This window comes from Passer montanus, unplaced genomic scaffold, assembly GCF_014805655.1.
Source record: "Passer montanus isolate IOZ18808 unplaced genomic scaffold, ASM1480565v1 scaffold10, whole genome shotgun sequence".
NCBI lineage: Eukaryota > Metazoa > Chordata > Aves > Passeriformes > Passeridae > Passer > Passer montanus.
The window spans coordinates 19,935,328-19,959,242 of NW_024356505.1; the positions used below are offsets into that span (position 1 = coordinate 19,935,328).

The 23,915-nt window shown below is 44.1% G+C and overlaps 1 protein-coding gene and 1 long non-coding RNA gene across 5 annotated transcripts; one reads left to right on the plus strand and one right to left on the minus strand.

Annotated features, from left to right (window-relative positions):
• Positions 1–53: 53 nt before the first annotated feature.
• LOC120503482 lies at positions 54–3,959 on the plus strand. Of its 3 annotated transcripts, none has more exons than XR_005627761.1 (3): positions 54–580; positions 1,824–2,045; positions 2,161–3,959. It is a non-coding gene; the product is annotated as an uncharacterized LOC120503482 (long non-coding RNA). The 3 variants fall into 3 exon arrangements; XR_005627760.1 differs by lacking the exon at positions 54–580 and adding an exon at positions 626–1,143; XR_005627759.1 differs by lacking the exon at positions 54–580 and adding an exon at positions 1,161–1,685.
• A 9,327-nt stretch (positions 3,960–13,286) lies between these two features.
• ASB4 (ankyrin repeat and SOCS box containing 4) lies at positions 13,287–22,857 on the minus strand. Of its 2 annotated transcripts, XM_039711965.1 has the most exons (6): positions 22,572–22,710; positions 21,083–21,222; positions 18,987–19,286; positions 16,345–16,835; positions 14,663–14,776; positions 13,287–14,065 (listed from the first exon to the last, which is right to left on the minus strand). In XM_039711965.1, exons 2-6 carry the CDS (start codon positions 21,102–21,104, stop codon positions 13,877–13,879), a joined length of 1,116 nt encoding a protein of 371 aa, XP_039567899.1. In that variant the 5' UTR covers positions 21,105–21,222; positions 22,572–22,710; the 3' UTR covers positions 13,287–13,876. The 2 variants fall into 2 exon arrangements, with proteins under 2 accessions (XP_039567899.1, XP_039567889.1); XM_039711955.1 differs by lacking the exon at positions 21,083–21,222 and having other exon boundaries at positions 22,572–22,857.
• Between the last annotated feature and the right edge of the window lie 1,058 nt (positions 22,858–23,915).

Consider the following 23,915-nt stretch of genomic DNA (forward strand, 5'->3'; position numbering starts at 1 on the left):
CCAAAAAAGTAGAGATGAAAACCAGCCTGACTCCAGGTGTCTGACAGCAAGTCTAAAAGTGACAGCCTGAGTTTACCCTCCTTAGCAAGGGTTTCACCTTCTTTAGAGTTTTGACTTGTAATGCCAGGGAAGCAGATTACATGGCATCCTGTTTTTGCATTTTGCAATTACAGAAATGTACCACTGACATATACCAGTATGCCAGGTGTGTTGGGACAAACAACCCCAAACTAAAATACACCAGGGACTTCAGTAAACTGCTACAGCAAACAAAAGGAAACCAACAACAAAAACACCCATTGTGTTTTCCCACAATTTTTACCGTGCTGCAGCCTTTACAGACAGGACTTGCATATTTCCTGCCAGGTTTTTCGAAGCAGAAATACACATACATGCATTCTATACCTTGCCTATGGCAGGCTTGGGAGCAGAGATGCCCAAGTGCAGCAGGATGGACCCAAGCTGCTGTCGGTGCACCTCCCTGTTGAGCACATGGCCCCAGCAGAGCCAGGACTCTCTGCAGCACACTGTGCACAGACCATGAGTCCCAGCCAAGCTCCTGCAGCCTAGAAGGCAAAAGGTGGGTTTTTTTCCTTCCCCTGCACAAGCCCAGTGGGTAGGAGGCCATGCACCAGCTCTTGGTCACCATGTGGGGCTGGCTTGTTGCTGGCATGTCAGGGGGGCTACTGACATCAGCACATTTACCCACGGCTGAAGAGTGTTCTGGTTTCACAGGAGATAAGCAGGTGTTGCACTTTCGCCCTTTGCTCTCTGACTGGGACCTTACCCAGCCAGGTTCCTGATGTCAACAGAAACCACGCCAAAGCACCCTGTGTTTTCTCTTCCAGATCATTAGCTAAAAAGTGTACACTGATTACTGGTTAGTGTTACTGGTGCCTTGGGCACATATCCAGATTAATCTCCCTGGAGCCTTGATACACAGTTGTTCATTATTATCATTTCCCTATCACTTAACCAAGTTTTTTAATCCGCCAGACTTTGCCCTTTACATGCAATAATGTCCTTCCCAAAGAATTATTACAAAACAAGCTTTGCTACCTTTGATGAGAAACACTACTGGACTGGAAAACTAGTTGGGTTTTTCCCCTCCTTATGGCAGCAATGATGAATTTAGAGGATCAGGTAAAACACCAAAGAATTTTCTGCCCTTAAGTTCTTTAGCCATTTTGGCAAACAGGAGGTACAACCTGGCAGTTTAGGATCCCTCAGCTCAGCTAATTTTTGGGGGTGGTGAAGGTGAAGGATAAGGGGCACACTTCTGCATTAACATCATTGGGTTTGTAGTTCCCAAGAACTGACAACAGAGTTTTAAATGTCTATGTCTTGACCCTCAATTACAGGCCCTAAGGTGACTTTGCACATCTGTGCTGCTGTACACATTCAGACAGAATGACGTGACTCAGGACCTGGCTAGATGCTGCTACTCCTCACAGTCAGCAAGGAGAAAGGACCTGTTGGTAGGCAGCTTCAGTCAGTCCTGCTTCTCTCCACTCACCTCACAGGGAAGAAAGGGCAGAAATACCCACAGGCAGTCTTAATTCTTCCTCTCAGTCTCAAATGCTGGGTGTCAAACAAGTACTGGAACACAGTCCTGGGTCTTTCAATATCCTGAGGGCTCTTCATAATGTAAGATTTTTATATAAACAGGAAAATATGTATGGGAGGTATGTATGTATATGTATGATCAGGAGCTGCTCCTCATCAGCTCTCCTCAATATTCTTCGGCAGCTATGGAAGAAAATCAAAGCAGAGTGCAACAAATTGGCCAGTGTAAATTTCCCTGTGTCACACTTGCTTTGCAGTTCCTAATAGGAAGAGGAAAAAAAGGAAAGCATCTGTCTGATGTCCTGCTGCGTGAGAGGCACAGCCCTGAGGAATGAGTCTCACTGCCTTCCTGGGAGTCACGGCCAATTGAAAATGCAGACAGAACTGTGATGCAGGAAACACAGCAAGAGTGACCCCCAATCCCACTATTTTGAGCTGCTGAACATTCTCCTGGAATGTGACAGAGCAGTTCAGAACAGGTATGCTTTAAGTTACATTAATGTTATACAGCCCTGTTTGCAAGGCTTGAATAAGAAAATCAAGGGGGAAAAAAAAAAGAAAAAAAGAAGAGACTTGTTTACATTGCTGTTATAGGTTGGGCTTTCTGTACTTTGTCACATCACTGGACTAGACCTGAAAGCTGAGAACCTTGGCATGGGATTCGGCACAGCAAGTACGACACCTTATCATGGCACTGTGTACATGTCTGTGTGTGTGCTGAGGTGTGAGTTGGATATCTCAGCTGCCTCTCATGACCAGTCTCAGTGTATCCAGAGAACTCCAGAAAGTTCTTCTGAAACAGACATCTACCTCTGGTGCCTGAACAGTGATCCTGTCTCCAGCAGCAGAGTTCAACAGACTGTAATGGAACCCCAGACATGGGGGCATCTCCAGGGACCTGTATTTAGATGGCATCAGCTGTGAGCTGGCTTCCAGCTCATTCAGTTACCTAAAAATAGACACCTGGTCCTACTTGAGGCAGGCTGGAATACTCTCCCTATCTCTCATCTGTCACTCTGGAAGACAGAAGTCTTCCACAAGTCCTTTGTCATGCCTGCTAGTCTCAGGCAAATACCTTGTATGGGCAATCCTGGCTTTCTAAAGTATCAGTGAATATTTATGTTTAGGTAAATGACTCAAGTCCTCTTACTATTTCTGTGTGGTTGTGGGAAATGGAAATACAAAGCTGAAAATTATATTGCTGCTGTGTCATTGCTAGCCAGGGTGGATATATAATGGAAAATCCCAGACAGCATTTATTCTGCAGCAAATGCCAATGGGATCACTGCAGATGAGCTGGCTGCTGGCACAAACTGTGTCAGCCTGGAGCTGCCTCTGTGCATTTGTCATCACTGACATTGCTGATCTGTCTGGGTTTGGGACTGGTCCTAGGGCTACATGATTGCAGGAGACAGCATGAGGCTCATCGCTCTGCACCCCACAGGGCAGCAGTGCTGCCAGACAGCTCTGAGACATGTTTACTACTCCTGGGACAACCAAATACCAATTGCTGAGCAGACCTTTTACAGAAACTTAGGAGCTAACTGTAGCTGTTGCTGATTGTTAAATGCCATGAGCATACTGATAAATCAGATGCACTGAAAGCTCTTTTTTGTAGTGTTTATTCCTTAGAGTGGTTTTGTCTTCCTAGCAGCTTTACTGCCCACAAAACTCTGGGTTGATTTTTAACAAATTAACTGGAAAACAGGTTTGAATGCCTGCCAGGGCTGCTTGTGGTCTCCTCCAATCACTGTGGCATGCAGCAGAGTTAGTAACACGCATTGCAGACTATTGGTGACCCAGCGCCACACCCCTACTCGCGAAGGGCATTACAGGTGGAATTCAACCTTCACACAGGGGTGGATCAGACAGTTTGGACCACTCTCAGTGTTACCAGGCTTGTGTCATTGCCTCACAGACCACAGGAAGCTGTTTGCTCAGGCATAAAACTATGTTTGTGTTGACACAGAAGCACTTGTTTCTGCTTAGCTAGCGCCTGTTATAAAACATTCTGATCTCACAACTTTCCCTTGCTTCTAATCAGCTTCATCTCAGGTTTTACATAAATACACAATGAAGAAAGCTTCATTTCCAAGCTCTGCCCAGGGACACCTGAAGTTTTCATTTTTCACGTTATTAATGGGGATGTCCAGAAGTCTTCTGCTGTACAAATTCATTCATGTGCTTCTCCTCCATAGCCTTGCCCTCTTTTGCCTGCGTTCCTCCTACTCCTGCTACTTTCTACTCCTCCTACTCCTGACTCTGCAGGCTCTGAGCCTATCTTCTGTAGCCAAAGGATGGGACCAGTCTTTGGGAGACATGTCACACTTCCAAAAGCTTTTGATGATTTTTCAAGGCCACTGGATTGTCAGTTCACTTGAGGAAAAAAAAAATCAAATTATAACACCTTCTGCATATTCCCAGACTTCTGCTTTTTGAATGTCAACATCTATGTAAGAACAGCTGAAACAATGGCAGAATTATTCACGGGAGTGCCATAAACTGATGCAGACAGACCTTGGAAATTATATTATAGTACTCAGGGCTTCTTGAAAGAGATGTTACCATCCTTCTCCAATGGATTGTTCTTGCCTTTTCCTTTGCAGCAGCATGATATTCCTCACCTCTGAGTATTGATCTTAAGGGAGAGGATGTGTCTTGACTTTAAATCTGAGCTACAGTAGTCAAACAAAGCAGAGGAGAACTGGGGATTCTCCCAGTTCTTCCCAGGAATAAACATATCCACTGCCTTAGGAAATGAGAGTTTTGGAGGGAAAAGGTCTACTCATCTCAGGGTGCTGTTTCAGAAGAGGGCTAATTCTTTTCATAAGAGCAGAAGAAGATTCCAGCAAAGCTGTTGACAATGAAAGAGTAAAATAAATTATTTTCAGCATTTATTTGAAGTATATTTACACTAGAAAGTTTGGAGATTTTAAATAATGTAAACATTTCTAGGAGAATAACAGTATATTGGTATAAATTACAGTAAACTTTCACTTATGGAAGTATTTTTTAGTGTAGATTAGTAAAAAAATAATAGAATAATAGACTCGGAAGCAGTTATTCAGTTAATCTTATTTTATAGTATGTGGGCATGGAATACAGAATATAAATGAATCGTTAATAGCTTGTCTATAAGCATGTCTGAGAAATGCAGATCGAATTTGATCGAATTCCCTGCTCTTTTCTGTGATGTTCCTAACATATGTTAACTCTTTTTCAGTCAATAAAAGAGTGTAATATAGTGTGGGATCAACATATTAAACAATATGATTGTAGTAATAGTTCACCTTTAGACTTCACATCGTGTCCACTGAAATCTGTGACAAGCTTCCTGTTGACACCAATAAGTGGTGGATAAAGCCAAAACCATTTGAGTTGCTGATCTGTAGAAGAGAGACACACATACCCCTAGTTGTGTCTAGAAAACAGCAAGAAAATGGATTTTTAAGTCCTTCAGGGTGCAAGAGCAGACAAGAGGTTGGCCTCACTCTGTTACCTGCCAAGGGATCTGAAAGATGGCACTCATTGTGCAGGAGGAGTTTAAAATCAAGAGCCACAGCTAGGAGAGGAAGAGAAGTATATGACTGACATTTAGACCTTCAAGACATGTTGAACATAAATGTGTATATGCACATATGGCCAATTTAAATACACTGAACTGGCTGAGAGCTCTGGCTTCAGCTCATCCTCCTTATTTAATGCAGTACAGCCCTTATACTGGAGAAACCTGAGAGCCAAACACCCCTGAGCAGAGGGAGGTCAGCTCTCAGCCTCTCTGTTCAAGCCAGGTGAAACCAAAAGCCCTGATACACTCTGCAGAAGTCCGGGTGCAGAGACATCACTGTGTCTGAGGTATAAGTGTGTCCCTGTTCCACAAAGTGGGCAGTTTGTCCTTGCATCCCCAGCCACCAAGAGCCCCACTGAGATAAAGGGGTTTTGCCCGTGCCTGAAGAGAAAGGGACAGAACTCTTTAACAGCACACAACAGTGACTAGCCACAGCTTGTGCTCATTTCACATAGCTGAGGCTTTTTTAGAAAAGGATTAAGAGTGTCCAAACCCCAAACAATGTGAGGGCCTGCTTCAATACGCCTGGAAGATTATTCCAGCTGTTTGGGGCTGGGCACCTAAAAAAGCAAAGCTTGCCTCCTATAGTTAGTGGAGCTCCAGACACTTGGACATGAATAGCTTGGTTTAAGCAGAGGGCAGACTTGGTAGCTAGTGCTAGATAAAAGGATACAAAACAGCACTGTAAATAAGAAGTGAACAATTATAAACCTTAGAAATACCCTTCAGGAAACCCATGGCTGCTGTCTGCTGCTAGCTGCTGGATCTTTTGTTATGCTTACAGCTTTTCATCCTTTTATTTTCTCTTTTATTTTTTTTTTTTTTCTTATGAGGACAAACTGTGGCTGCATATATACAGCATAGCCTGCTACAGCCAGGACTGGAGGCCACGGGAAGCGGTGGTGCCTCTGGCTGCTGTTCTGGCACCTCCTGAGCCAGGGGCAGGGAACCCACGGGGACAGCGTGTTCCCTGCCGGCTGCGCTGGAAGCTTCAAAACATGTTTATGTCGAGTCAGCAAGAACCGCCCCGACTGGTCGTGCCACTGCTCTCCCTCCCTTTCCAGACTGCTGGAAGGAGCTGTGTCAAAGTCCAAGCCTACACTGAAGTCTGTTTCAGGTGTTACCTGCAGTTGGCTCCTGCCTGCCCAGAGTCACTCACCCACCATCTCTCCAAGGCACCCAGGTCACCTGGAAGTGAAGGGCAGACAGGGCTGCCTCTCTGTCCCTCTCCCTGCTCTGTGTCAGAAAGGACAGCTCTCCCTGTGCTCGAGCAAATTCCAGCAACTGGGCAGAGCTCTGTGCCATTTGATATCAAACACTTCCACACTCACAGCACAGCCAGGCAACAGCAGACAGTGTGTCCTGGACAGCTGAAAAAGGAGTTCCTCCTCTTTGATCTTCCACAGACAGGATGCACCCCTTATCAAAGGCTTAAAGGGACACCAAGTGCATGACTCAAGTACATCTCTGCAGCACAGAGGGGCTGTGTGGAGTGCCCTGCAAGAGGGGACCATGGCAGCTGTAACACAGCCTCTCAAGTACTCGGTGGCATTTCAATCAGCTGGAAATTAAAGCAGCAGAGAGTTGGGACATGGAGACCTCCAGCATTCAGCTCTCTGCAGCTGTGTCAGGGTCTCTTGGATGCCTCCATACAGGCTTGCTAATGCCACCTGTCTGCCTGGGACAGCACTGTGCACGCATCTGTTTGCCCATTGTTAATGTTCCCTGAAGTGCAGGAGAAAATGTTTGGGTTTGCCTTGAGCTTGCAGTCACTGCAGTGCAAAGCTGCTCTGCACAGAGGGGCTGCAGCCCACACTGGTGGCTTGTGAGTCCTTGGTGCCAGGAACAGGCCTTTGGGTGTGTCTGAGGGAGAGGAGCACACAGGAACGTTGTGACCAAATGGAGCCTTATGTTCATAATAACACTGTCAGCTTCAAGTACCACAGGTCATAGTACACAGCCCTCAAAATGCAGATTCAAGTTGTTAAGAAAACAATGTTTAATCCTCTCATTTAACATTAGATTTCTTATTTTGTTTTTCTCATTTGCTGTTGAACTTTACCTCCAAATGTGCACGGCAACTCCCCCAGGTTTATTGAGACACTCAGTATTCACCATGTGAAAATCTACAACATCAGTTCTAATTCTAATGCCAGTTCTCCCCTTTCTTAGTTCTTCCCCGCCCACACTGTGCAGATAGACTGAGCTCCTACCTCTCCTCTGCCACATCTGCCTGTTTCCATTCACCAGGCTGAACTGTCTTGGCTGGGGAAGGATGCAACCACTGCTCCAGCAGCACAAAAAGAAGCTGCCAGAGCTTTGTGAACAGAGGCTTTGCTGATAGACTTCAGACCTTTAGAGCATCCTGGTGTCACTGGAAGCCAAGGTCACTGGTTTGTATTTCCTCCCACATCACTGGAGGATGCAGAATTTGGTATAATGAAAAACTGGCAGAATAAGGAGTCTGCTATGTTTTTGATTGCAGAGTAGAAACCTCCTACTATGCTGGCAGGTGAAATATGTCAGCACAGCTCAAGTCAGCAAGGCAAAGCCCACAGCATGCCCCATAAAATCCATCCAACATTTGGGTTACATCCACCCACCATAGAAATGAGGGGCATTTGAGAAAAGATTTTGTTCTAGCAGGCTGAGAAATTAGTAAATTGCTGTGGGTAAGAAATACAGACGTGGTGGAGATGGCACAAACCTGCAGAACCACAGGGGTGCAGAGGGGCAGTGGCTCTGCTGCCCTTGATAGAAAAGGGTGTAGTGAAAGAGTCACAGCGGGGGCCAGGCCCCCTGTCATGTGGCAGAGGCTGTATAGCCAGGAAGGGGAAGAGAAGAAATCAGTGAAATTCTGTGGATTTATGGTGAAGGGAAGGACAGCACTGTGGAAGAAATGGACCCATATGACAAACTGAAGTCCAAATTTCCAGCAAGGTATAGTTCAGAGCGTCTGCTGTCTCTACAAGGTGTGCTCACCATGGACACAGGCTGACAGCGTGCCGGTGAGTTCAGGACAGCCATGCACCTTTCTCCAGAAGGGAACTTGGAAACAGCAGGAGAGACTCACCGGAGAGTTGGCTGAGCCGTTGAGAGGTAGGTGTAATTCAGTGGGCTCTGTTTCCACTGTGTATTTTGGGCCAGCTTTACTCTGCATGAATGTTAAAATACTTATTGTAACCTAGGTTACAATACCTACCTACTATAATTACTTTTTGCCATGAAATGTCTTTGCCCTGACTGCAGTGATGTCATGCTGCCTGCACTTTCCAGCATGCTGTGTGCTTGTAGCCAGCTCAGACACTGCCCTTCAGCAATGCCTGTGTTTTCACAGGCATGAACCAATGGCCGTCTATTAATAAAGCATGCAATTCTGTCCCCTCTTTTATAACATGTCATAAAATAGAATTTCTGTGAGTATTCCTGCTCTTTTCTTCCTGCACTTTCTTCCTCAGACCGTAGTAGTTATTTATCCTTACTTCATAACCAACTAGCAATTTTTTGTAAAGTTACCAGGAATAAGTAAAAATCCCTATCCTTGACCAGAGCTGTCTGGATTTAACCCCCTTCCTTCCCACAAACAGCCAGCAAGCTCATGGCTGTACTGAGGCAGTGCAACTCCCCAGACAGTTACTATTGACATAAAATAATTCAGTGCTGACTGCAGTACCAGCAGCCTGAGCAGCACATCAATTGCACTGTTACAAAGCTTAAGCATGGTCGACTCGGGCATTAGGCAGAAGGCTGGTACCAGCATCCCCAGTCAGCCCCAGCTTGAAAGAGCAGAACTGGATGGTTTTTCATTAGTATAAAATTCATCACGTGCCCACTGTCCTTGTTTCAAATGCCTTAATTGTAATTTAGCAGCACTCCATAGGGTGGCTCTGCATGGTGAAGGACAACACACAGCTGCTACATGGCACCCAGGCTCACTTTTTTGAGTTACATGCTAAAAAAAAAAAGTCAACTCTGTATTAAAATCAAACAGGTCATTGTAATGCATGATGTCCATTGTTACTTTTACACTTTGTGTCCTATGAAGCTTAAGATGTATTTGGAGAAAGAGTCAGAAACAAATTTCTGAGCAGCCAACAGATTTAATCCAACAGTTGCTGCATACAGCAATCATTTCTGACCCACTCTGCTGTGCCAGAGGTCCCTGCCTCTCTGCAAAGAGAGACTTTCCACTGCTTTAATAGAACTCTTGGGGAGGTTAAGATGTCAGACACTAGCTAGGCTTTGGCATCTCTGCTAACAGTGTGTCCTGCACCATCCTTTAGTAGAAGAGTAAACCCTAGGGATTACTGGGAAATTCTACTGACATATCCAGAAAGTAAATGGAAATATTGCTGTCTGACCCATGTGTATCTTGAAGTGTTTCAGAAAAAAAAACAGCAGCCCGCCAAGAGCCCTGCAAACCTTCCAGCACCGAAAACCTGGTGTGCCTCTTTGTCCTCTGAGAGTTTAATAAAGATATATAATAACATAGACCACCCCAGACTGTTTCAATCTTCCCTTTCATCTCAAAGACTGAACTCTTGTATGTTTAATTTAAAGGTATTTGTCCCATGAGCAAAATCTGCTGCCAGAAGCATTAGTGGTTTTTCAAAGGACGTTCCATAAATATGAATGAGCTGAGCCCCTGTGATCACCTTAATTGATCCAGCAGTGCTTGCAGCTAAAAGTAAAGCTGCCACCTTTCATAGCAGACCAGACCTTTTCCTCTGCTGCCTAATATTTTTATTCCTGACATTTTACAAAAATAGTCAGTCTTGCTCGGCCTGGGAGATTTCTATAAATTCATGACCACAGCAGTTAACTTGATTCTTTCAAAACTGGTATATAGGCTGTAAGATATTGCCCTATAGAAAGATAAGAAATTTTTCTTTTAAAGATGGCTAGTGGTTTTGAATAAATAAAATGTCATTGATGCTGAAACACTTATGGGCATTTTGCTATCAGGACAGGCAGCAATGCTGGAGAGATAAACCATCCAGGTTCTTTTAAACTCCTTGTCCTAGTATCTAAAAGCTGATCAAGTATGAACAGACTTTTCAAGAACTTGAAGACTTCAAGGACTGAAGTCTTAGACTTCAGTTTCACCAACAGACTCTCCATGGATAAATTATTGAAGTTTTGGGTCAAGCTGGACCCAGCAGATAACAGGGGCTAAGTTTAAAATTATTGCAAGAGCACTTTACAAAGAGGATGCCCATATTTCCATCCACAACTGCGTTGGTCTCCAAATATATGCAGAGTATCCCTATTGTCATAGAATGGGTAACTTGTTTTGTCCACAATGCATGTGGTTTAAGAACATATCTTTATATACAATCTCTCAAAACAACGAAGACCTGAAACCTAGAATCTAAAAAACCTAGAATCTCACTGTTATCCATTGAGAAGTCATTAAGGGAGCTCTGGGAAAGGCTGCCAATGGGAATGGAAAAGGATTGTTCATTCTTGGCTCCCATCTGTGCTTTAAATATTCTAATAGGCCATGGAAAGCAGGGAAATGTTTCAAATATGTCTATATCTCTACTAAGAAGCCAAAAGGCAAAAAGCAATTCATTCAATAGAGGACACCAAACAACCCTGAAAACAATTTTCTGTCATTTTAGGTCATAACTGTTCTCAAATTTGTGGTGTAGAGATCTCTCTTCCAGGTGGAGTTATCCAATCTGATGAAGCTTTGAAAATACAAAAGCATGATTAGGAATTATATGATGGTATGAAATTTCAAGACATCTCACAGAATCACGGAATCGCAGAATATGCTGAGTTGGAAGGGACCCACAAGGATCATTGAGTCCAACTCCTGTCCATTCTTTGGACCATTTCAAAGAGTCACTTTGAAAGAGTGACTTTTTTGACAAGAGCCTGAGGGCATTGTCCAAACACTTCTTGAACTCTGTGAGTCTTGCTGTTATGACCACTTCCCTGGGGAGCCTGTTCCAGTGCCCAAACACGCTCTGGGGCAAGAACATTTTTCTAATATCCAGCTTAAATCTCCCTGACACTTCAGGCCATTCCCTTGGGTCCTGTCACTGGTGACCATAGAAAAGAGATCCTTCCTCTGTGCCTCCTTTGTGCATTCCACGAATTAATAAAAATGATGATCTTATTGTCAGGTACTCCCACGCCTCACATGATCAACTCCATCCAGTGTGTGGGAATAGAGTATAATAAAAGAGGGAGAAATGCTAAAAAGGAACAAATACTAAAGTTTGCTTACTCTTGGTCTTTCAAACTTCAACAACAAAAGCAATTAAAGTGCATCAATCAGGTCTTTTTTCTGTGATAGTGATGTTCCCTAGTGTTTTTAACAGCTTGCAAATTCCTATGACTATAATCAGCCTGATCCCACTGTGCTCCCTGTCAGATACCACAATGGCTATAATCTGGCACCTGCTTGGTACAAAGCTTGGAAGTGAGCCTGGGTGCCCACAGAATAAAAATTAAGTGTGTTCACTGCAGAGGGAGAGGATCAGAGGGAATTTAGGAACACTGGTGACAGCCTTTATTCTTCTCTCTCAGTAAGAGAGTCCTGGCTACGACAGGTCAGAAAACACTGCTATTGTTCTGCCTTAAACCTCCCATTTCCAGATGCAGAATTTCAGAAGGAACCAGTGTGGAGATGTGCTTCCAATATCAGCTACCTCCATCTGTTTCCTCTGGACTGCCCAGCTCGCCCCATTGTCAGACTGCTCAGAAAGCAGCAAATATTTCTTGACTTGACCAGCAGGCAAATGTTCTTCCTCATGCCTGACTTAGAGATGCATCACCTAGAAAAGCAGTGGGTTTAGATAACCTATGCTTTTTCATCTTTCCAAATTCACCTTTTTCTGCAGTGCAGAATCCAGTGAATCCTGTTGACCAGGATGTCTCAAGCAGATTTTTCTATAGAAACCTGTCTCAGATGCTGATTATTCTCCCCAGTAAATTACTGTAGTATCTCTGATAGAGACATCTCTGCAGCTGTATGGAAATATCTCATTGGCTTAGTGAATTACAGGGACCTATATGACAACCTCATTCACATAAGAAAACATTTATTCATGGTCTGTGTTCACTTTGAAATTCCTTATTGGAATGGGAAACTGTTAAATAGCAATCCTCATTGCTGTCTGGTTAAACATAAACAGACCCATGCACTGGATTCTTGTACACAGTGTACAAGCTTTAATTAATGAAAACTGAGAGGAGAGGAAAGGAAAGGCAAGTGATTTGTAACACCAAACAATCTGCATGTTTTTTCAAATGCTGTTGTTGTCACTGTGTGAAACACAGAGACACTTGGACAGTTTGGCTGCTCTGGTTTGTCTGGGAAGAGCCTAGTGTGCTGTGGGCTGTCTTGCAAAGAGATAACAATAATGATTGGGACTGACAGCTTCACAGTCAGGGATGCAATGAGAAGTCAGGAGTTACTGGCTTCCAGTGGTGGGCCTGGCTTAGCTCTCTTTTCACAGAACCCAGAATTGTCAGAATCTGAGACAAGTGGAACAGCTCAGATGGGTTGCATCAAACTAAAAAAGGGAAGAAAATTAGGATTTACCTGTAGGTCAGATCACACACTTGTGCTTGCTGTGGGATACTTGCTGTGTGAACTGCCACTGCTCTGCATTTCATCCTCCTGGACTGGAGAAAGTACCTTGGTCAGAAGTAAAGGAAACCAGTGCTAGCAGGTCCAAAAGCACAGGAACTGCAAAGCAGGGGGGCTGGCAGGTCTGTAACGGCACAGGTAACACATCTTTATCTGGGAAACACCTTTTGGTTAATGTGGGATTCCTCTCACTGCACCTAGCTACCAAAAATGAGGTGAATAGTACATGCTAGCAGGCTAGGTTCATTTTACAGTCAATGAAGAGAAGGGTGTTATGCTTCCCAGATCACGTCCAACATCATTCTGAGAGATATCAGGGATAGGTACAAGTACAGCTATGCAGGTTTTGGGGAAAAGTTTTTTTTACCTGCCTTTCTTGACAGCGGGATATTAATTTATCATTGGCCACAGTGAGAGCAGAAACAGAGACAGTATGTGCTCAAAGCTAACCAGTATCAACATACAGAAATCTCAGGGCTGCATCTTTCTGTCTTGTTTACATGCTGGTTGATATGGTTGATAAAGGAAAAGATTCTTACAATTAAAAAGGATCATTATGAAAAAGCTTTATAGGAATCAGACAGGTAGTGAAGAGTGAACTAACATCAAACTGAGGGGCAGTGCAAAGGAAAACACAGAAACTACTGAAGGCCTGTCTGTGGTCACAAACCAGAGTGGTTTGCCTGTTTCATCCTGGGAAAGCATTTCTGTGACTTATTTTTTGACAGTATCCTTTCTTTTACTCCCAAAATGACAGCTGAAGAAAGTCATAGTGAAACAATATCAAAGTTTGCTCAGATTTAATCGAATGCTATCTAGCAGGCAGTGGTATAAGTGCTGAAGGAAGCAGCAGCATTGTTTAAGCTAGGCTGAACAAAGCAGTGTCCTGGGAGTGTTTGGAGCAGGGGCTTTTCCAGCTCTGCCTCCCCAGTGCAAACTGCAGCCTGCAGCTCTGGTTTCCCAGCGTAGGGAAAGAGAGCAGCTCCGAGGAGAGCCAGTCAATGCCAGCCCAGCTTGCAGGCTGGCCAGCAAATGGACACACACACAGGGCTGTGTTGGGATTGTGCCTGGATCTCTGGCACCCCACAGAGGCATGGATCTGGGAAGGGAGATGCCAGTGCCTGCTCTGTGCTGGCTCAGTAGATGATTCCTTCTGGTTCCAGCAGCAAGTACTTCTTCATGGACAGGGGGATGGAGAGCAAGGGGACTTCTCGATGGCACTTTTCTGACAATATTGCCCGAATAGCACATCTGCACAAGTGCATCAGTGACCGTGGGGAGTTGCTGCACACGGTGAACAAAGAGTCATAGAAATCCTGGTGCCGCTGTAAAATAACCACAAGTGTGTTTTAGGGCAACTGGAATATTTGGAGTAAGGATTTTTGAATTAAAGGGATAATTATGTCAAAGCATGTAATTTGTCCCACAGTTTTGCTTTTGACCATATATTTTCCTCTTTAATATCTTATTTTTCATTTAAATTCTCCCTTGCATTTGCAGCTATCTCATCCTCTTCCCAGAAATCTGACCCATGCAACAGAACCTAGAGGTACATAGTCATACCCATGTAATATGGCCCTTTAAAAATATTTGCAGACTTAAAAGAAATATAAATATCCATATTGAAAAATCTGAAGAAACACCAGTCACAGCCAGAATCTTTTCACTGACTGAGAACAGGAACAGCTGAGCTCCTGCTGTACCACTGACAGGGGGTGCTCCGGTTAACATTGCAATTAAAATATCAAAAATGTCTTTTTTCAGTGAGTGATATGCTTTTGTTAAATGGGAGATACTAAGTGGGGAAGTCCCCGTCCTCTGAGATGTTCTTCTCTTTCAAAAGTGTTCTTTCTAATGGTTGGTATGGGTTATTCAAATAGTAACCCTGGATTTTACTCAGTTATAACTCACTGAGAGCTTACCTCCAAGACATCCTCAGGTATGGCTGCTTTCCACTTAGATGTCCATTTGATGTGTTCGTAGGAGTTGACGACTACCTCCACAGCTCTGGGGTGGGAATGACAGGCTTGCAGCACCTGCAGGCAGGATGCATGGAGAACATGAGGACCACCAGGAAGTCAGGGCTAGCCTGGGTGCTTGGCACTGCACAGCAGCAAACTGGGACAGACAGAGCCAAACAAAAATGAGAGGATAAGGCTGCAGATGCAAAAGACACAACCACTCTGTGAAAGCACAGCAAGAAACCCCAGGCTCATCCCCAGTTTAAGACCATACAGAAATGCTGGCTTAATCTCCACAGCAGTCTAGATGGGGTGGGCTTTATCACCCACATCTAGAGATAGCTTGTTCATACCTGGGTTGAGTGACTCAACACCAGGCAAAGCCATGCACAAAAATTCTTGCTTCAGCACATGCAGCTCAGGAACAGAAAAAAAACCCCATTATATGAATCAAAAATGCATTGTTAGAGAAAAATTTAAAATACGACCAGAAGAAGAGACAGTTCAGAAGTAAGGCTTTCAAGCCACACAAGGACCCCGACACAACTCTTGTGCTCCATAATTTAGCTCAACAGGAAAAAAACCCCAGTCTATTGTCACTCATATGCAGGGAATAACATTGCATTCACCCAATTTTGTCTCATGCAGTCTCCAGGTTTCACAAAAAAAACTGCAGAACATCCCTCTGGGATAAATATCCTACATTTTTACAGAGGACAAATGGTGGTTTGGAAGAGAGACCCACTTCATGCAAAAATATGCAGGAAGAGGAGACTTCAGACCCTGCTCTCAAATACCATCTAAGCATTCTTCTGCTACAGGCAGAGCCTGCTCATCATGGGTTCAAAAGGGCACAATTAAAATTTTGGCATTTTATTCAAAGCCTTCTGGTTGCTCGCTTGTTAAAACTTTACATACACAGTCAGGGAACTGCAAACTGTTGCTTAGGGTACTGGATGAGAGAGAACAAGTTCTGGCTTCAGCAAGATTAGTTAGTTGTCTTATATAACAACACTGTTAGATACTTCTGTTAGTGTCTTGGGCTTTGCAGGTGTTTCAAAATTTTTCAGGAGGGATCCTGCAATACTTTTTTGGTTTTATTGTTGTCAGCTTTTAAGCCCTTGATTTTCACATTTCCTGGGAATAATCCAAATCTTTATTGAGATGCATTTCATTTTGAATAGATTTGAATAGATTTTTAAATGTCAAATGTGACAAACGGAATCAAGCGGTCTCATTTCTAATCTTTGGTGGATTAAATGAGACCATGAAATACACATTTCATATAACTCAGTTAAACCTGTCCTGTGTGAAGCCAGGTTGGACAAAGGGATGTGGGTTCTCTAAAATGAGAAAGTGAATCTGCTCTGAAAAATTAGGCTTCAACCAGCATTTAGAGTTTGGCATTTCAGGTTGGTTAAGAGCAAAAATTAGATCTGTGTCTTGTTTCTGGTACAGGCAACTGTAATTTCACTTCAGTTAAATCACACCACTCTTACAATAGGTCATCTCACAATGTTTTGGGCATTCTGGGCCCAGACTGACAGGACTCCAGCAAATCCAGATAGTTTGGATCTCTCATCCCATTCCTGTTCAAGACACCATCCCTCTCCATACCCCTACTGTATAAAGACCTCCTTAACCTTGTGGAATTGCAGAGGGTATATCCTAGCTGCTCCATGATTCAGTAGCAGCTGGTAGCAGATGTCTGGCTGAGCAGCTGGCCGCACAGATGTCACTTTTATGATATACTGTAAGGGTGCACAGCCATTGACATCCATGATGTTTGCTTCTGCTCCTGCCTCCAGCAGCATGTGCAGCAGGACGTGGTCACAGTTCCAGGCAGCTTTGTGGAGTGGTGATTTGAAATCCTCATCACGAGCATTCACTTCAGCTTTGTAGTCCAGGAGCATCCGACAGATGAGGTGGTGGTCCTGGCTGTATATCTGATCCTTATAGTGAAGGGCCCAGTAGGCTGCACAGGCCAGGGGAGTCTCCATGTAGGCATTGAGAGCATCCACCTGTGCTCCCTGCTCCACGTAAAAGGCCACGAGCTCTGGGACACCCAAACGTGCAACCACGTGCAGAGGAGTCTCCTCGTCTTTGTTGTTTGTTCTTATGTTCACATTTGCTCCTGCCAAAGAAAGATGATGGGGAAGATGAAGGCAATGAAACATTTGTTTCTCTCTCTGTATGGACCCTTCTTCCCAAGGAAAAGGTCAGGGTGGACAACTGGTGTGAAAGACATGTGTAAATGCAAATAGCATGGATCGATCCGGCATTGGTTAAATCTCCAGGGAAACTCTTAGAAACGTAAGGTTCTTGGATCCAACTTCTATGCTGGCCCCAAGGAAAACCTTATCTGAACATTCTATTTCAGAGCAGCATGCAAGCCCAAATTTCTGCCTAAAATGTTTTTTTTTCCTATAAATTGAGAACTGGTGGAGGATGGAGATCATTACTCCTACTCCAAACAGCTCTGCTCTGTACCCTGAAAGCACTCCCCGCAGCACCTCGTTAACGCCAGCCTGGATGAAAGGACATTTTACGACAGATCCGTGGATGGTATTAAAGAACCCATTGCCAGGGTCCCCGGCGGGGGTGCGGATCCCGTTTCCAAGAGCAGCGGAGCGGCTCGGTGCGGAGCTGGAGCAGCAGCACCATCTGCCGAGCGGCGAGCGGGCTGCCGGGGCCGGAGCGGGGCACACGCTGCCTCTGGGCTGCGGAACCCAGCGCCCATGCTCCTAAACCACTCCTAAGAGTGTCAGTCGTGCTCCATGGCCCCGAGACAATGGCATCGGCAATCCAAGTCTGGAGGTGGTAACCGAGCACGGGATCAGCGCTGTGGCCCCAGCCAGAGGGGGATAAACTGCAATGAGCTGGAGGGATCCCGAGGGACGAGTGGAGATGGCAGGTGGAAGAGGCTTCCTGGAAACTTTGGGGCACGGATATTCACCGACAGCCTGGCTTCAGCCCTTGGGGGTGCTGCTCTGTCAATGTGCACACCTGACAGGGTTTGCTCCAGACCTTTCCCATTCTACCTGGAGTCTCAGCATTCAACTCATACGGAAACCAGAGTTTAAAGAGTGCTTTGGGGGGAAGGGTGGCTCTTCAAGCACTATTATGCTGTTGATGGGTGGGTGGAGAAAGCCTGCAGAATACATCCTTTCACTTGCATTCATCCTCTGCTGCGTTTCATAAGAGTACATTTGACTTTTAAGCTTTTCTATGCTAGCAAATTCAACTCCTGCTGTCAGGATTGTTTGCTTTGGGCAGGATACAACTGGCAGTATTTATTTTCCTTTCTACCAAACAAAATAATATGTATCTTTCCAGAAGAAAAAAAGCAATGTTGTTATTCATTTATGACTGCAGATTACTTTGCCCACAAAGCATGGACTTTGTACTTGGGCTCTGCATCTCAGGAAAACCTTTCAATAGCAACACATGTAACTAAACCAACCCAAAATCATTTGTATTGCCATGGCACAGTGTGATAAACAGGGCAGTTTCTCTGTAACTAAGGACTTGAACTGTGTTTCTTTTACTGTGTCCTGTGTCAGTACCTTTCTGGTCGGGAAATAGTGTGTGACAAATATATTTATGGAAAAATTACGTCTATTCATAGCCTCATTTATTGCAGATGACCAGAACCATAATGTACTTTACTTTGGGAAAACAAAAATCTTATATAATACCCTTTTTTTTTTTCCTCTAGGCATGAGTTTGTCTGCATTCATGACAAATTAAAAGATGACACAAAAAACTGCATCTAATTTTTCAAGACCAGATCTCAAAATCAAGCAGTTGGGAAAATTTTATTCAGGTCCAAGAAATTTGAAAAAAGAAGATGAGGGGTGCCCTTTCATATGAAAATAGCTCAAAAGTAAACCTAGATGGAAAAGATGGAAAAAAACCCAAGAGATATGGAAACTCCCTGCTTCAGAGGAGCTCTGCTGCTGATGGACTGATTAGGCAGTGGACTGGAGGCACTGAAATGGGAAGCAGTGTTGGAGTAAGGACCAGTGGCCAGGGAAAGGGAAAGATGGATGAGGTGAGGAAACAGAATAGGGGAAACTTCCCTATTCTCCTCTGATCAAAGAGATATGAAATTCCTCTGATCAAAGAGATGAGGACAAGGAGCCTGAGATGAAGACATGAGACACCTGAGGATGGAAGGGATAAATACACATCTACTTTGAGAAATCACCTCCTAAGAGAAAGCCCAGACCATGCTCAGCATCTTTGCCCACGCCATGAGAGATACTCCAGAGCTTTTCCTTACCTCTCCAAAGCAGCTGCTGGGCACAAGGCATGGAGGTTCGTGTCGTACAGAAGTGCAAGGGCGCCTGCCCACTCATGGAAAAGCAGTTCAGCTTAGCTCCGTGGTTGCAAAGGATCTTGAGACACTCAACATTGGCCATTTCACAGGCTATGTGGATCGCAGCTTTTCCATTGGGCCGGCAGTTGATTGTAGCTTTGTGATTGAGGAGGACCAAAAGACTCTCCAGGTGTCCATACATGACAGCTATATGAAGCCCAGTTGCCCAGGATATTTTTAATTTGTAGCTGGGAAGCCAGTACCCTGTACAAAGTGAGAATGTGTTACCAGTCTTGGCAAAGACTTTTCTTAGGACTATCCACCTACTGAGAATAATTCACCAGAACAGTACACACAAAGTTCTCTCAAGCATAACTTCATTTTCATTAAGCACTGTTACTATGTGTGCTGAATAGCCTGCCTTTAGGAGAGATAATTCCCATGTAGATGTACTCTGAAAGAAGCTATTAGACTTTTTTATGATTGGTATAGGTTAAACAAAACAATAAAAAATGCTTAAAGGGTTTGAAATGCCAACAGCTAAAAAACATGGGGGAAGTGGGATCTCCAACCTGCCAATAGCTGAACAAAGGTGATATTGGAATAAGATGACAGCATTTACTTAGGACAGTGACTCAACAGACAGCTCATCCTACTGTTTCTGTGTGGGAGATGGCAGGATCTTGCAGGTCAGTGGCTGGATTCAGAACTCCAGGGATGCATTACACATGGCAGTATACCCCAACTACTGCCCTGAGGAGCACAGAGTGAGGAGATTGGAAGCTGATGTAAATTAGGCTGAGGAGCCAAATAGAAGCAGTGACACTTCAGCATGAAATTTGGCTGCAAAATATTCTTCTCAGAAAATGTCACAGTTATCTTTTCCTTTTTTATTTACAAACAGGTGTAAGGCCAAATAACACATAAATACTTGTTCCCAAATTAGGACTATATGCTTAATGACTGCACAGATACAGTCTCAGAAGTGATTGCTATATTATTATTACTATTTACTTTTTAAGAAAAGTAAAACATCATAATAAATGTGCAGAAGGGCAAGAGAAGTCTAAATTATTATTATTTTTTTATATACAATACCTGCATCTTAGCTAGAATGTGACTACAAAATTCTCTGGGTTTGATTTATCTATTTCTCCTTGGACAACTGCCTGGCTGAAATCTGTTATCATATAAAAAACATAGAAAAAATATTAGAGATGTACAGTGAGGTCGAATTAACTCAAATCTTCCATTTTAGTCTCTGGTTTTATGCAGTTTCTCAACACTAATGTCATATATATACAGTTTTTACAGTATTCATGAGGTACAAGCAGGAAGGAAACAAACTGCTGGTGGCAAGGAGAAATGGATGAAAATTTTTCTTCCCTCCTAGATAAATTACAAGTTGGGGGCAAGAAACTGCAGACCATGTCATCTACTCTAGGACCAAATTTATGGGACTGCCGGAGCCAGTCCTCAAGGAACCCACACTGTAAAAGGCAAAAGCAGCAGCCCTGAGGCCCCAGAGTGCCCGAGCAGGGTGACAGCCTCCTCTGAGGACACTCAGCCTGCTGACTGTGCAGGTTACACTGGCATCCTCCTCATCATATCCCCTCAAACCAGGCACAGGGAAGGTAGGCTATATCCCAAAGTCTCTGCATATGGCAGAGCAAGCTTCTTAAATCCCTTCCCTATCCAGCTGCCCGTGCAGTGTTCCCCCTTGTTATCCCAGTGAACTGGGATATACTTCAGGCTTATCCCACACAGGGCTGGGTCTTCCATTTATGGCCAGATACAAGCCATAAATTGTACATTAACAGCAGGAAAATTATACTTAAAAAACAAGTTATCACTTTTTATAGCCAAAATTTTCCTGCCTGAGTACACAATATATTTCTGTTGTCTGTGCTTCTTGCAGGTGAGTTGTGCTCAGATATCCCCAGGGAGCATCTCCCATGTCCTCTGCCCAAACCTGCTGAGATCTCTGAGCTCAGAGGGACAGGGACAGACACTGAGCAGGAAGCAGATGTGTGCTCCATGGGAGACCTCATTCAGCTTACCTGTTTCTTTGCCTAGTAACATAAAGAAGCCATGGTGCAAGCAAGATCAGCATCTTTGAAAGCTCTCAGCCTCTTTGGAAGAGAGGAAGAAAAGCCACTCTGTCACCCATGACATCTCTTTTCCACTTCATCACTAAAGGCTATAGCAAAGATCAGAGTGTCAGAATGGTGGGGTGGTGAATTTTTCTCCCCTCTTCATCGTTGAGGAAATCCCCTTTTCATATCACAGTTATCTATCACTCAGAACAAAAGTAAAATTTACATAAGAGTTGATAGAAGTGCTTCTTGCCTTTCAGACAAAGTGAACACAATACTGTGATTTAGGCCATAAGGGTGCATTTTCCTCTCTCCATACTTTTTGGAAAACAAAGATAATTCTTCAAAAGAGACTAGTTACTGATTACAGTCAAATGATCTGTGATTAAAAATCTATTCATTAATCCTGTAGTCTCAAACCACAACCAGATTGCATTTTAGCCTACTGAGGACAGAAGAAGATCTATTTTAAAATAAATTCAGCACAGTGTGGCTTAGTTCATGCACTGTCCCTAAGGGAAGTACATCATGACTGTACCATCCTCACCCTTAATTGAAAATCAATTGAAATCAAAAGAGCAGGAACCAATCATTAAATAAGGGGTAAACACAGAAAAAGAGAAGAGGTGAGATAGTCCCTTCTTTTTGCCACAGAAGAGAAAGTGCATTTGCTGTGCTGCTGCTGCTGCTACTGGAGGTGTTTATCTCCACATATGATTAACTTCTGGCAGAGACTGACCATTACTGCTTTCTAAACACACAACAAGAATCTGTTAGCAAGTAGGTCATGAGGTGTGTTGATTTTAGCACAGAGCAAACTTGGTTTATTGCTTTAAGTTGTAAGGTTTTGGAAGCTCTTTCAGTGTCTGGCTGGGAAATGGTTTGGGTTTTCTACACTCCAAAACAGATGTTGTGTTGATCGTCCTGGTTATTTTTTTGTTTTGATAAACTACCACATCCTCACTTTCTGTCACTTGGAAAAATAAACTTTCTCTCATCCAGCAGCATCCAAGGTCCACAGGATTTCCTTAGTTCCCCTCAGCTAGGGAGAATCCATTTACTTCAATTGAAAATGGGAGACAGGGGATATTTTATGTTTCAAAATAGTCTGTACATGTGAATGGGTTCATGCAAGAAATGTATACACCCCATTTGTACACCTGCAGGTCTTTGCAGCCGAGTTCTCTGAGAGGAAATGGCAAAGGACTCCTCTTTCTGGAGTCTCCTGCAGCTGCAGCACGGAGGCTCAGGCTGGGCTCTGGCCTGCCCTTCCCCAAGCCCACACAGCTGATAAGCTCCCCTGCTACAGTGGCCCTGACCATGTGAGCCTGCTGGGACGGTCCTGCCTGTGGATCAGCTTATGCTGCAGCTTCAGGGGAGATAAAAGGCCACAGTTCCTTGAAAATCACTCAAAACCCTCTACTTTCTGTCTGGTGAATGCTGCCACATTTACCTTGTTTGTAGGATGCCAGAATCAGGTTTTCATCTTCCACTTCAAACACTGTGTCCACGTCTATTTTCTTTTGGCTCAAGAGCTCTTCCAGTGTTTCAAAGTCATTGGACTTCAGGGCTTCAAGAAAAGCTTTTTTCACCAACTTTGCAGCTGCAGCTCGAGTAATTTTCCCCTCTGTGTTCTCTCCCTCTTTGTATGTCTCCTCCAAATCCATTTCCAAACGTATCTGTTTGTGCTGTGAAGAGGGGCACACTGAGGTGCATAGCACAGTTGCATGCTGAAGTTTCTGAAGACCAGAAGGTAATTTTATCACTCAGTCATGCTGATCTGCTTGTTCTATTTATATGAGGAGCATTTCGGGCATCGAAATGCCACTCTTAGATGTCATCACACTCTTTTGATGAAAGTGAGGACAGACACACTAGCAATTAAAATAAGAGTTACCTCCATGGGCTTCATACACATTAAGCTTCATTAACCACTGATTATCTTCTGGTGCTGCCCATACACTTATATTAAAAGAACTAGTCCTGGGTGTTGTTTCTCAGCTGGAGAAGCACCCACACTTCCTTTCAGACTTGCCATGGCTGATTTATTGGCTGCAAGGGGATGAGATGCTCTGCCCGCAGATGCCTTTTAACTAGTGCAATTCAGGGGGAAAAAAAATCTTTAAAATTTCCAGGCCACTCTTCATGTGGGAGGTAACCCACTCTTCTCCAGGACAGCATTCTGCTTGCTGGTGCTGAGCTCAGGGGCAAGAAGCAGTGCTCCTTGGAAGGAGAAATGCTGGGACAAGGGGGCTGCAGGGCTGTACAGCCACATTGTGAGGTGTGGGATCTCATACACTGCAGGGAGTTTGAGTGTGAATTAACTCAGCTGCAAGCACAGGAGGCTGCTTGGGTCTATAGGCTCTTCTCCTTCCCCTGCTTGCCCTTCATCTAAATTCAGAACTTCTCTCTCACAAGCCCATCACCCACTAAACACTGCTCCCTCCCTGCTTTTTCCTGCAGTCTTTGCCAGCCCCAGCCCTGTACAGACAGCAGTTAGAGGATGAGAACCCACATGTAGCTAGCATGTGCTGCTGCCATGCATCACTTAGAAGTGGCTCACACCTGCACCCACTTGGGCTGCTGGATGAGACCATAGCTAGAAGGACACTATTTTGATTTAAATTGCCCAGCAAAGCAGACACCACCACAACTTCCATTATAAAGAAATCTTCATATTTTTCCTTCCTGTGAGTTTGGCTGCCAAGTGAGCTGATGGAGAAATGTGAGCCAGGTGATAGTGGAAGTCAGAGCAGCCTCTCTGCTTGAAGGGTTTCCAGAGGCCAGATTCCTCATG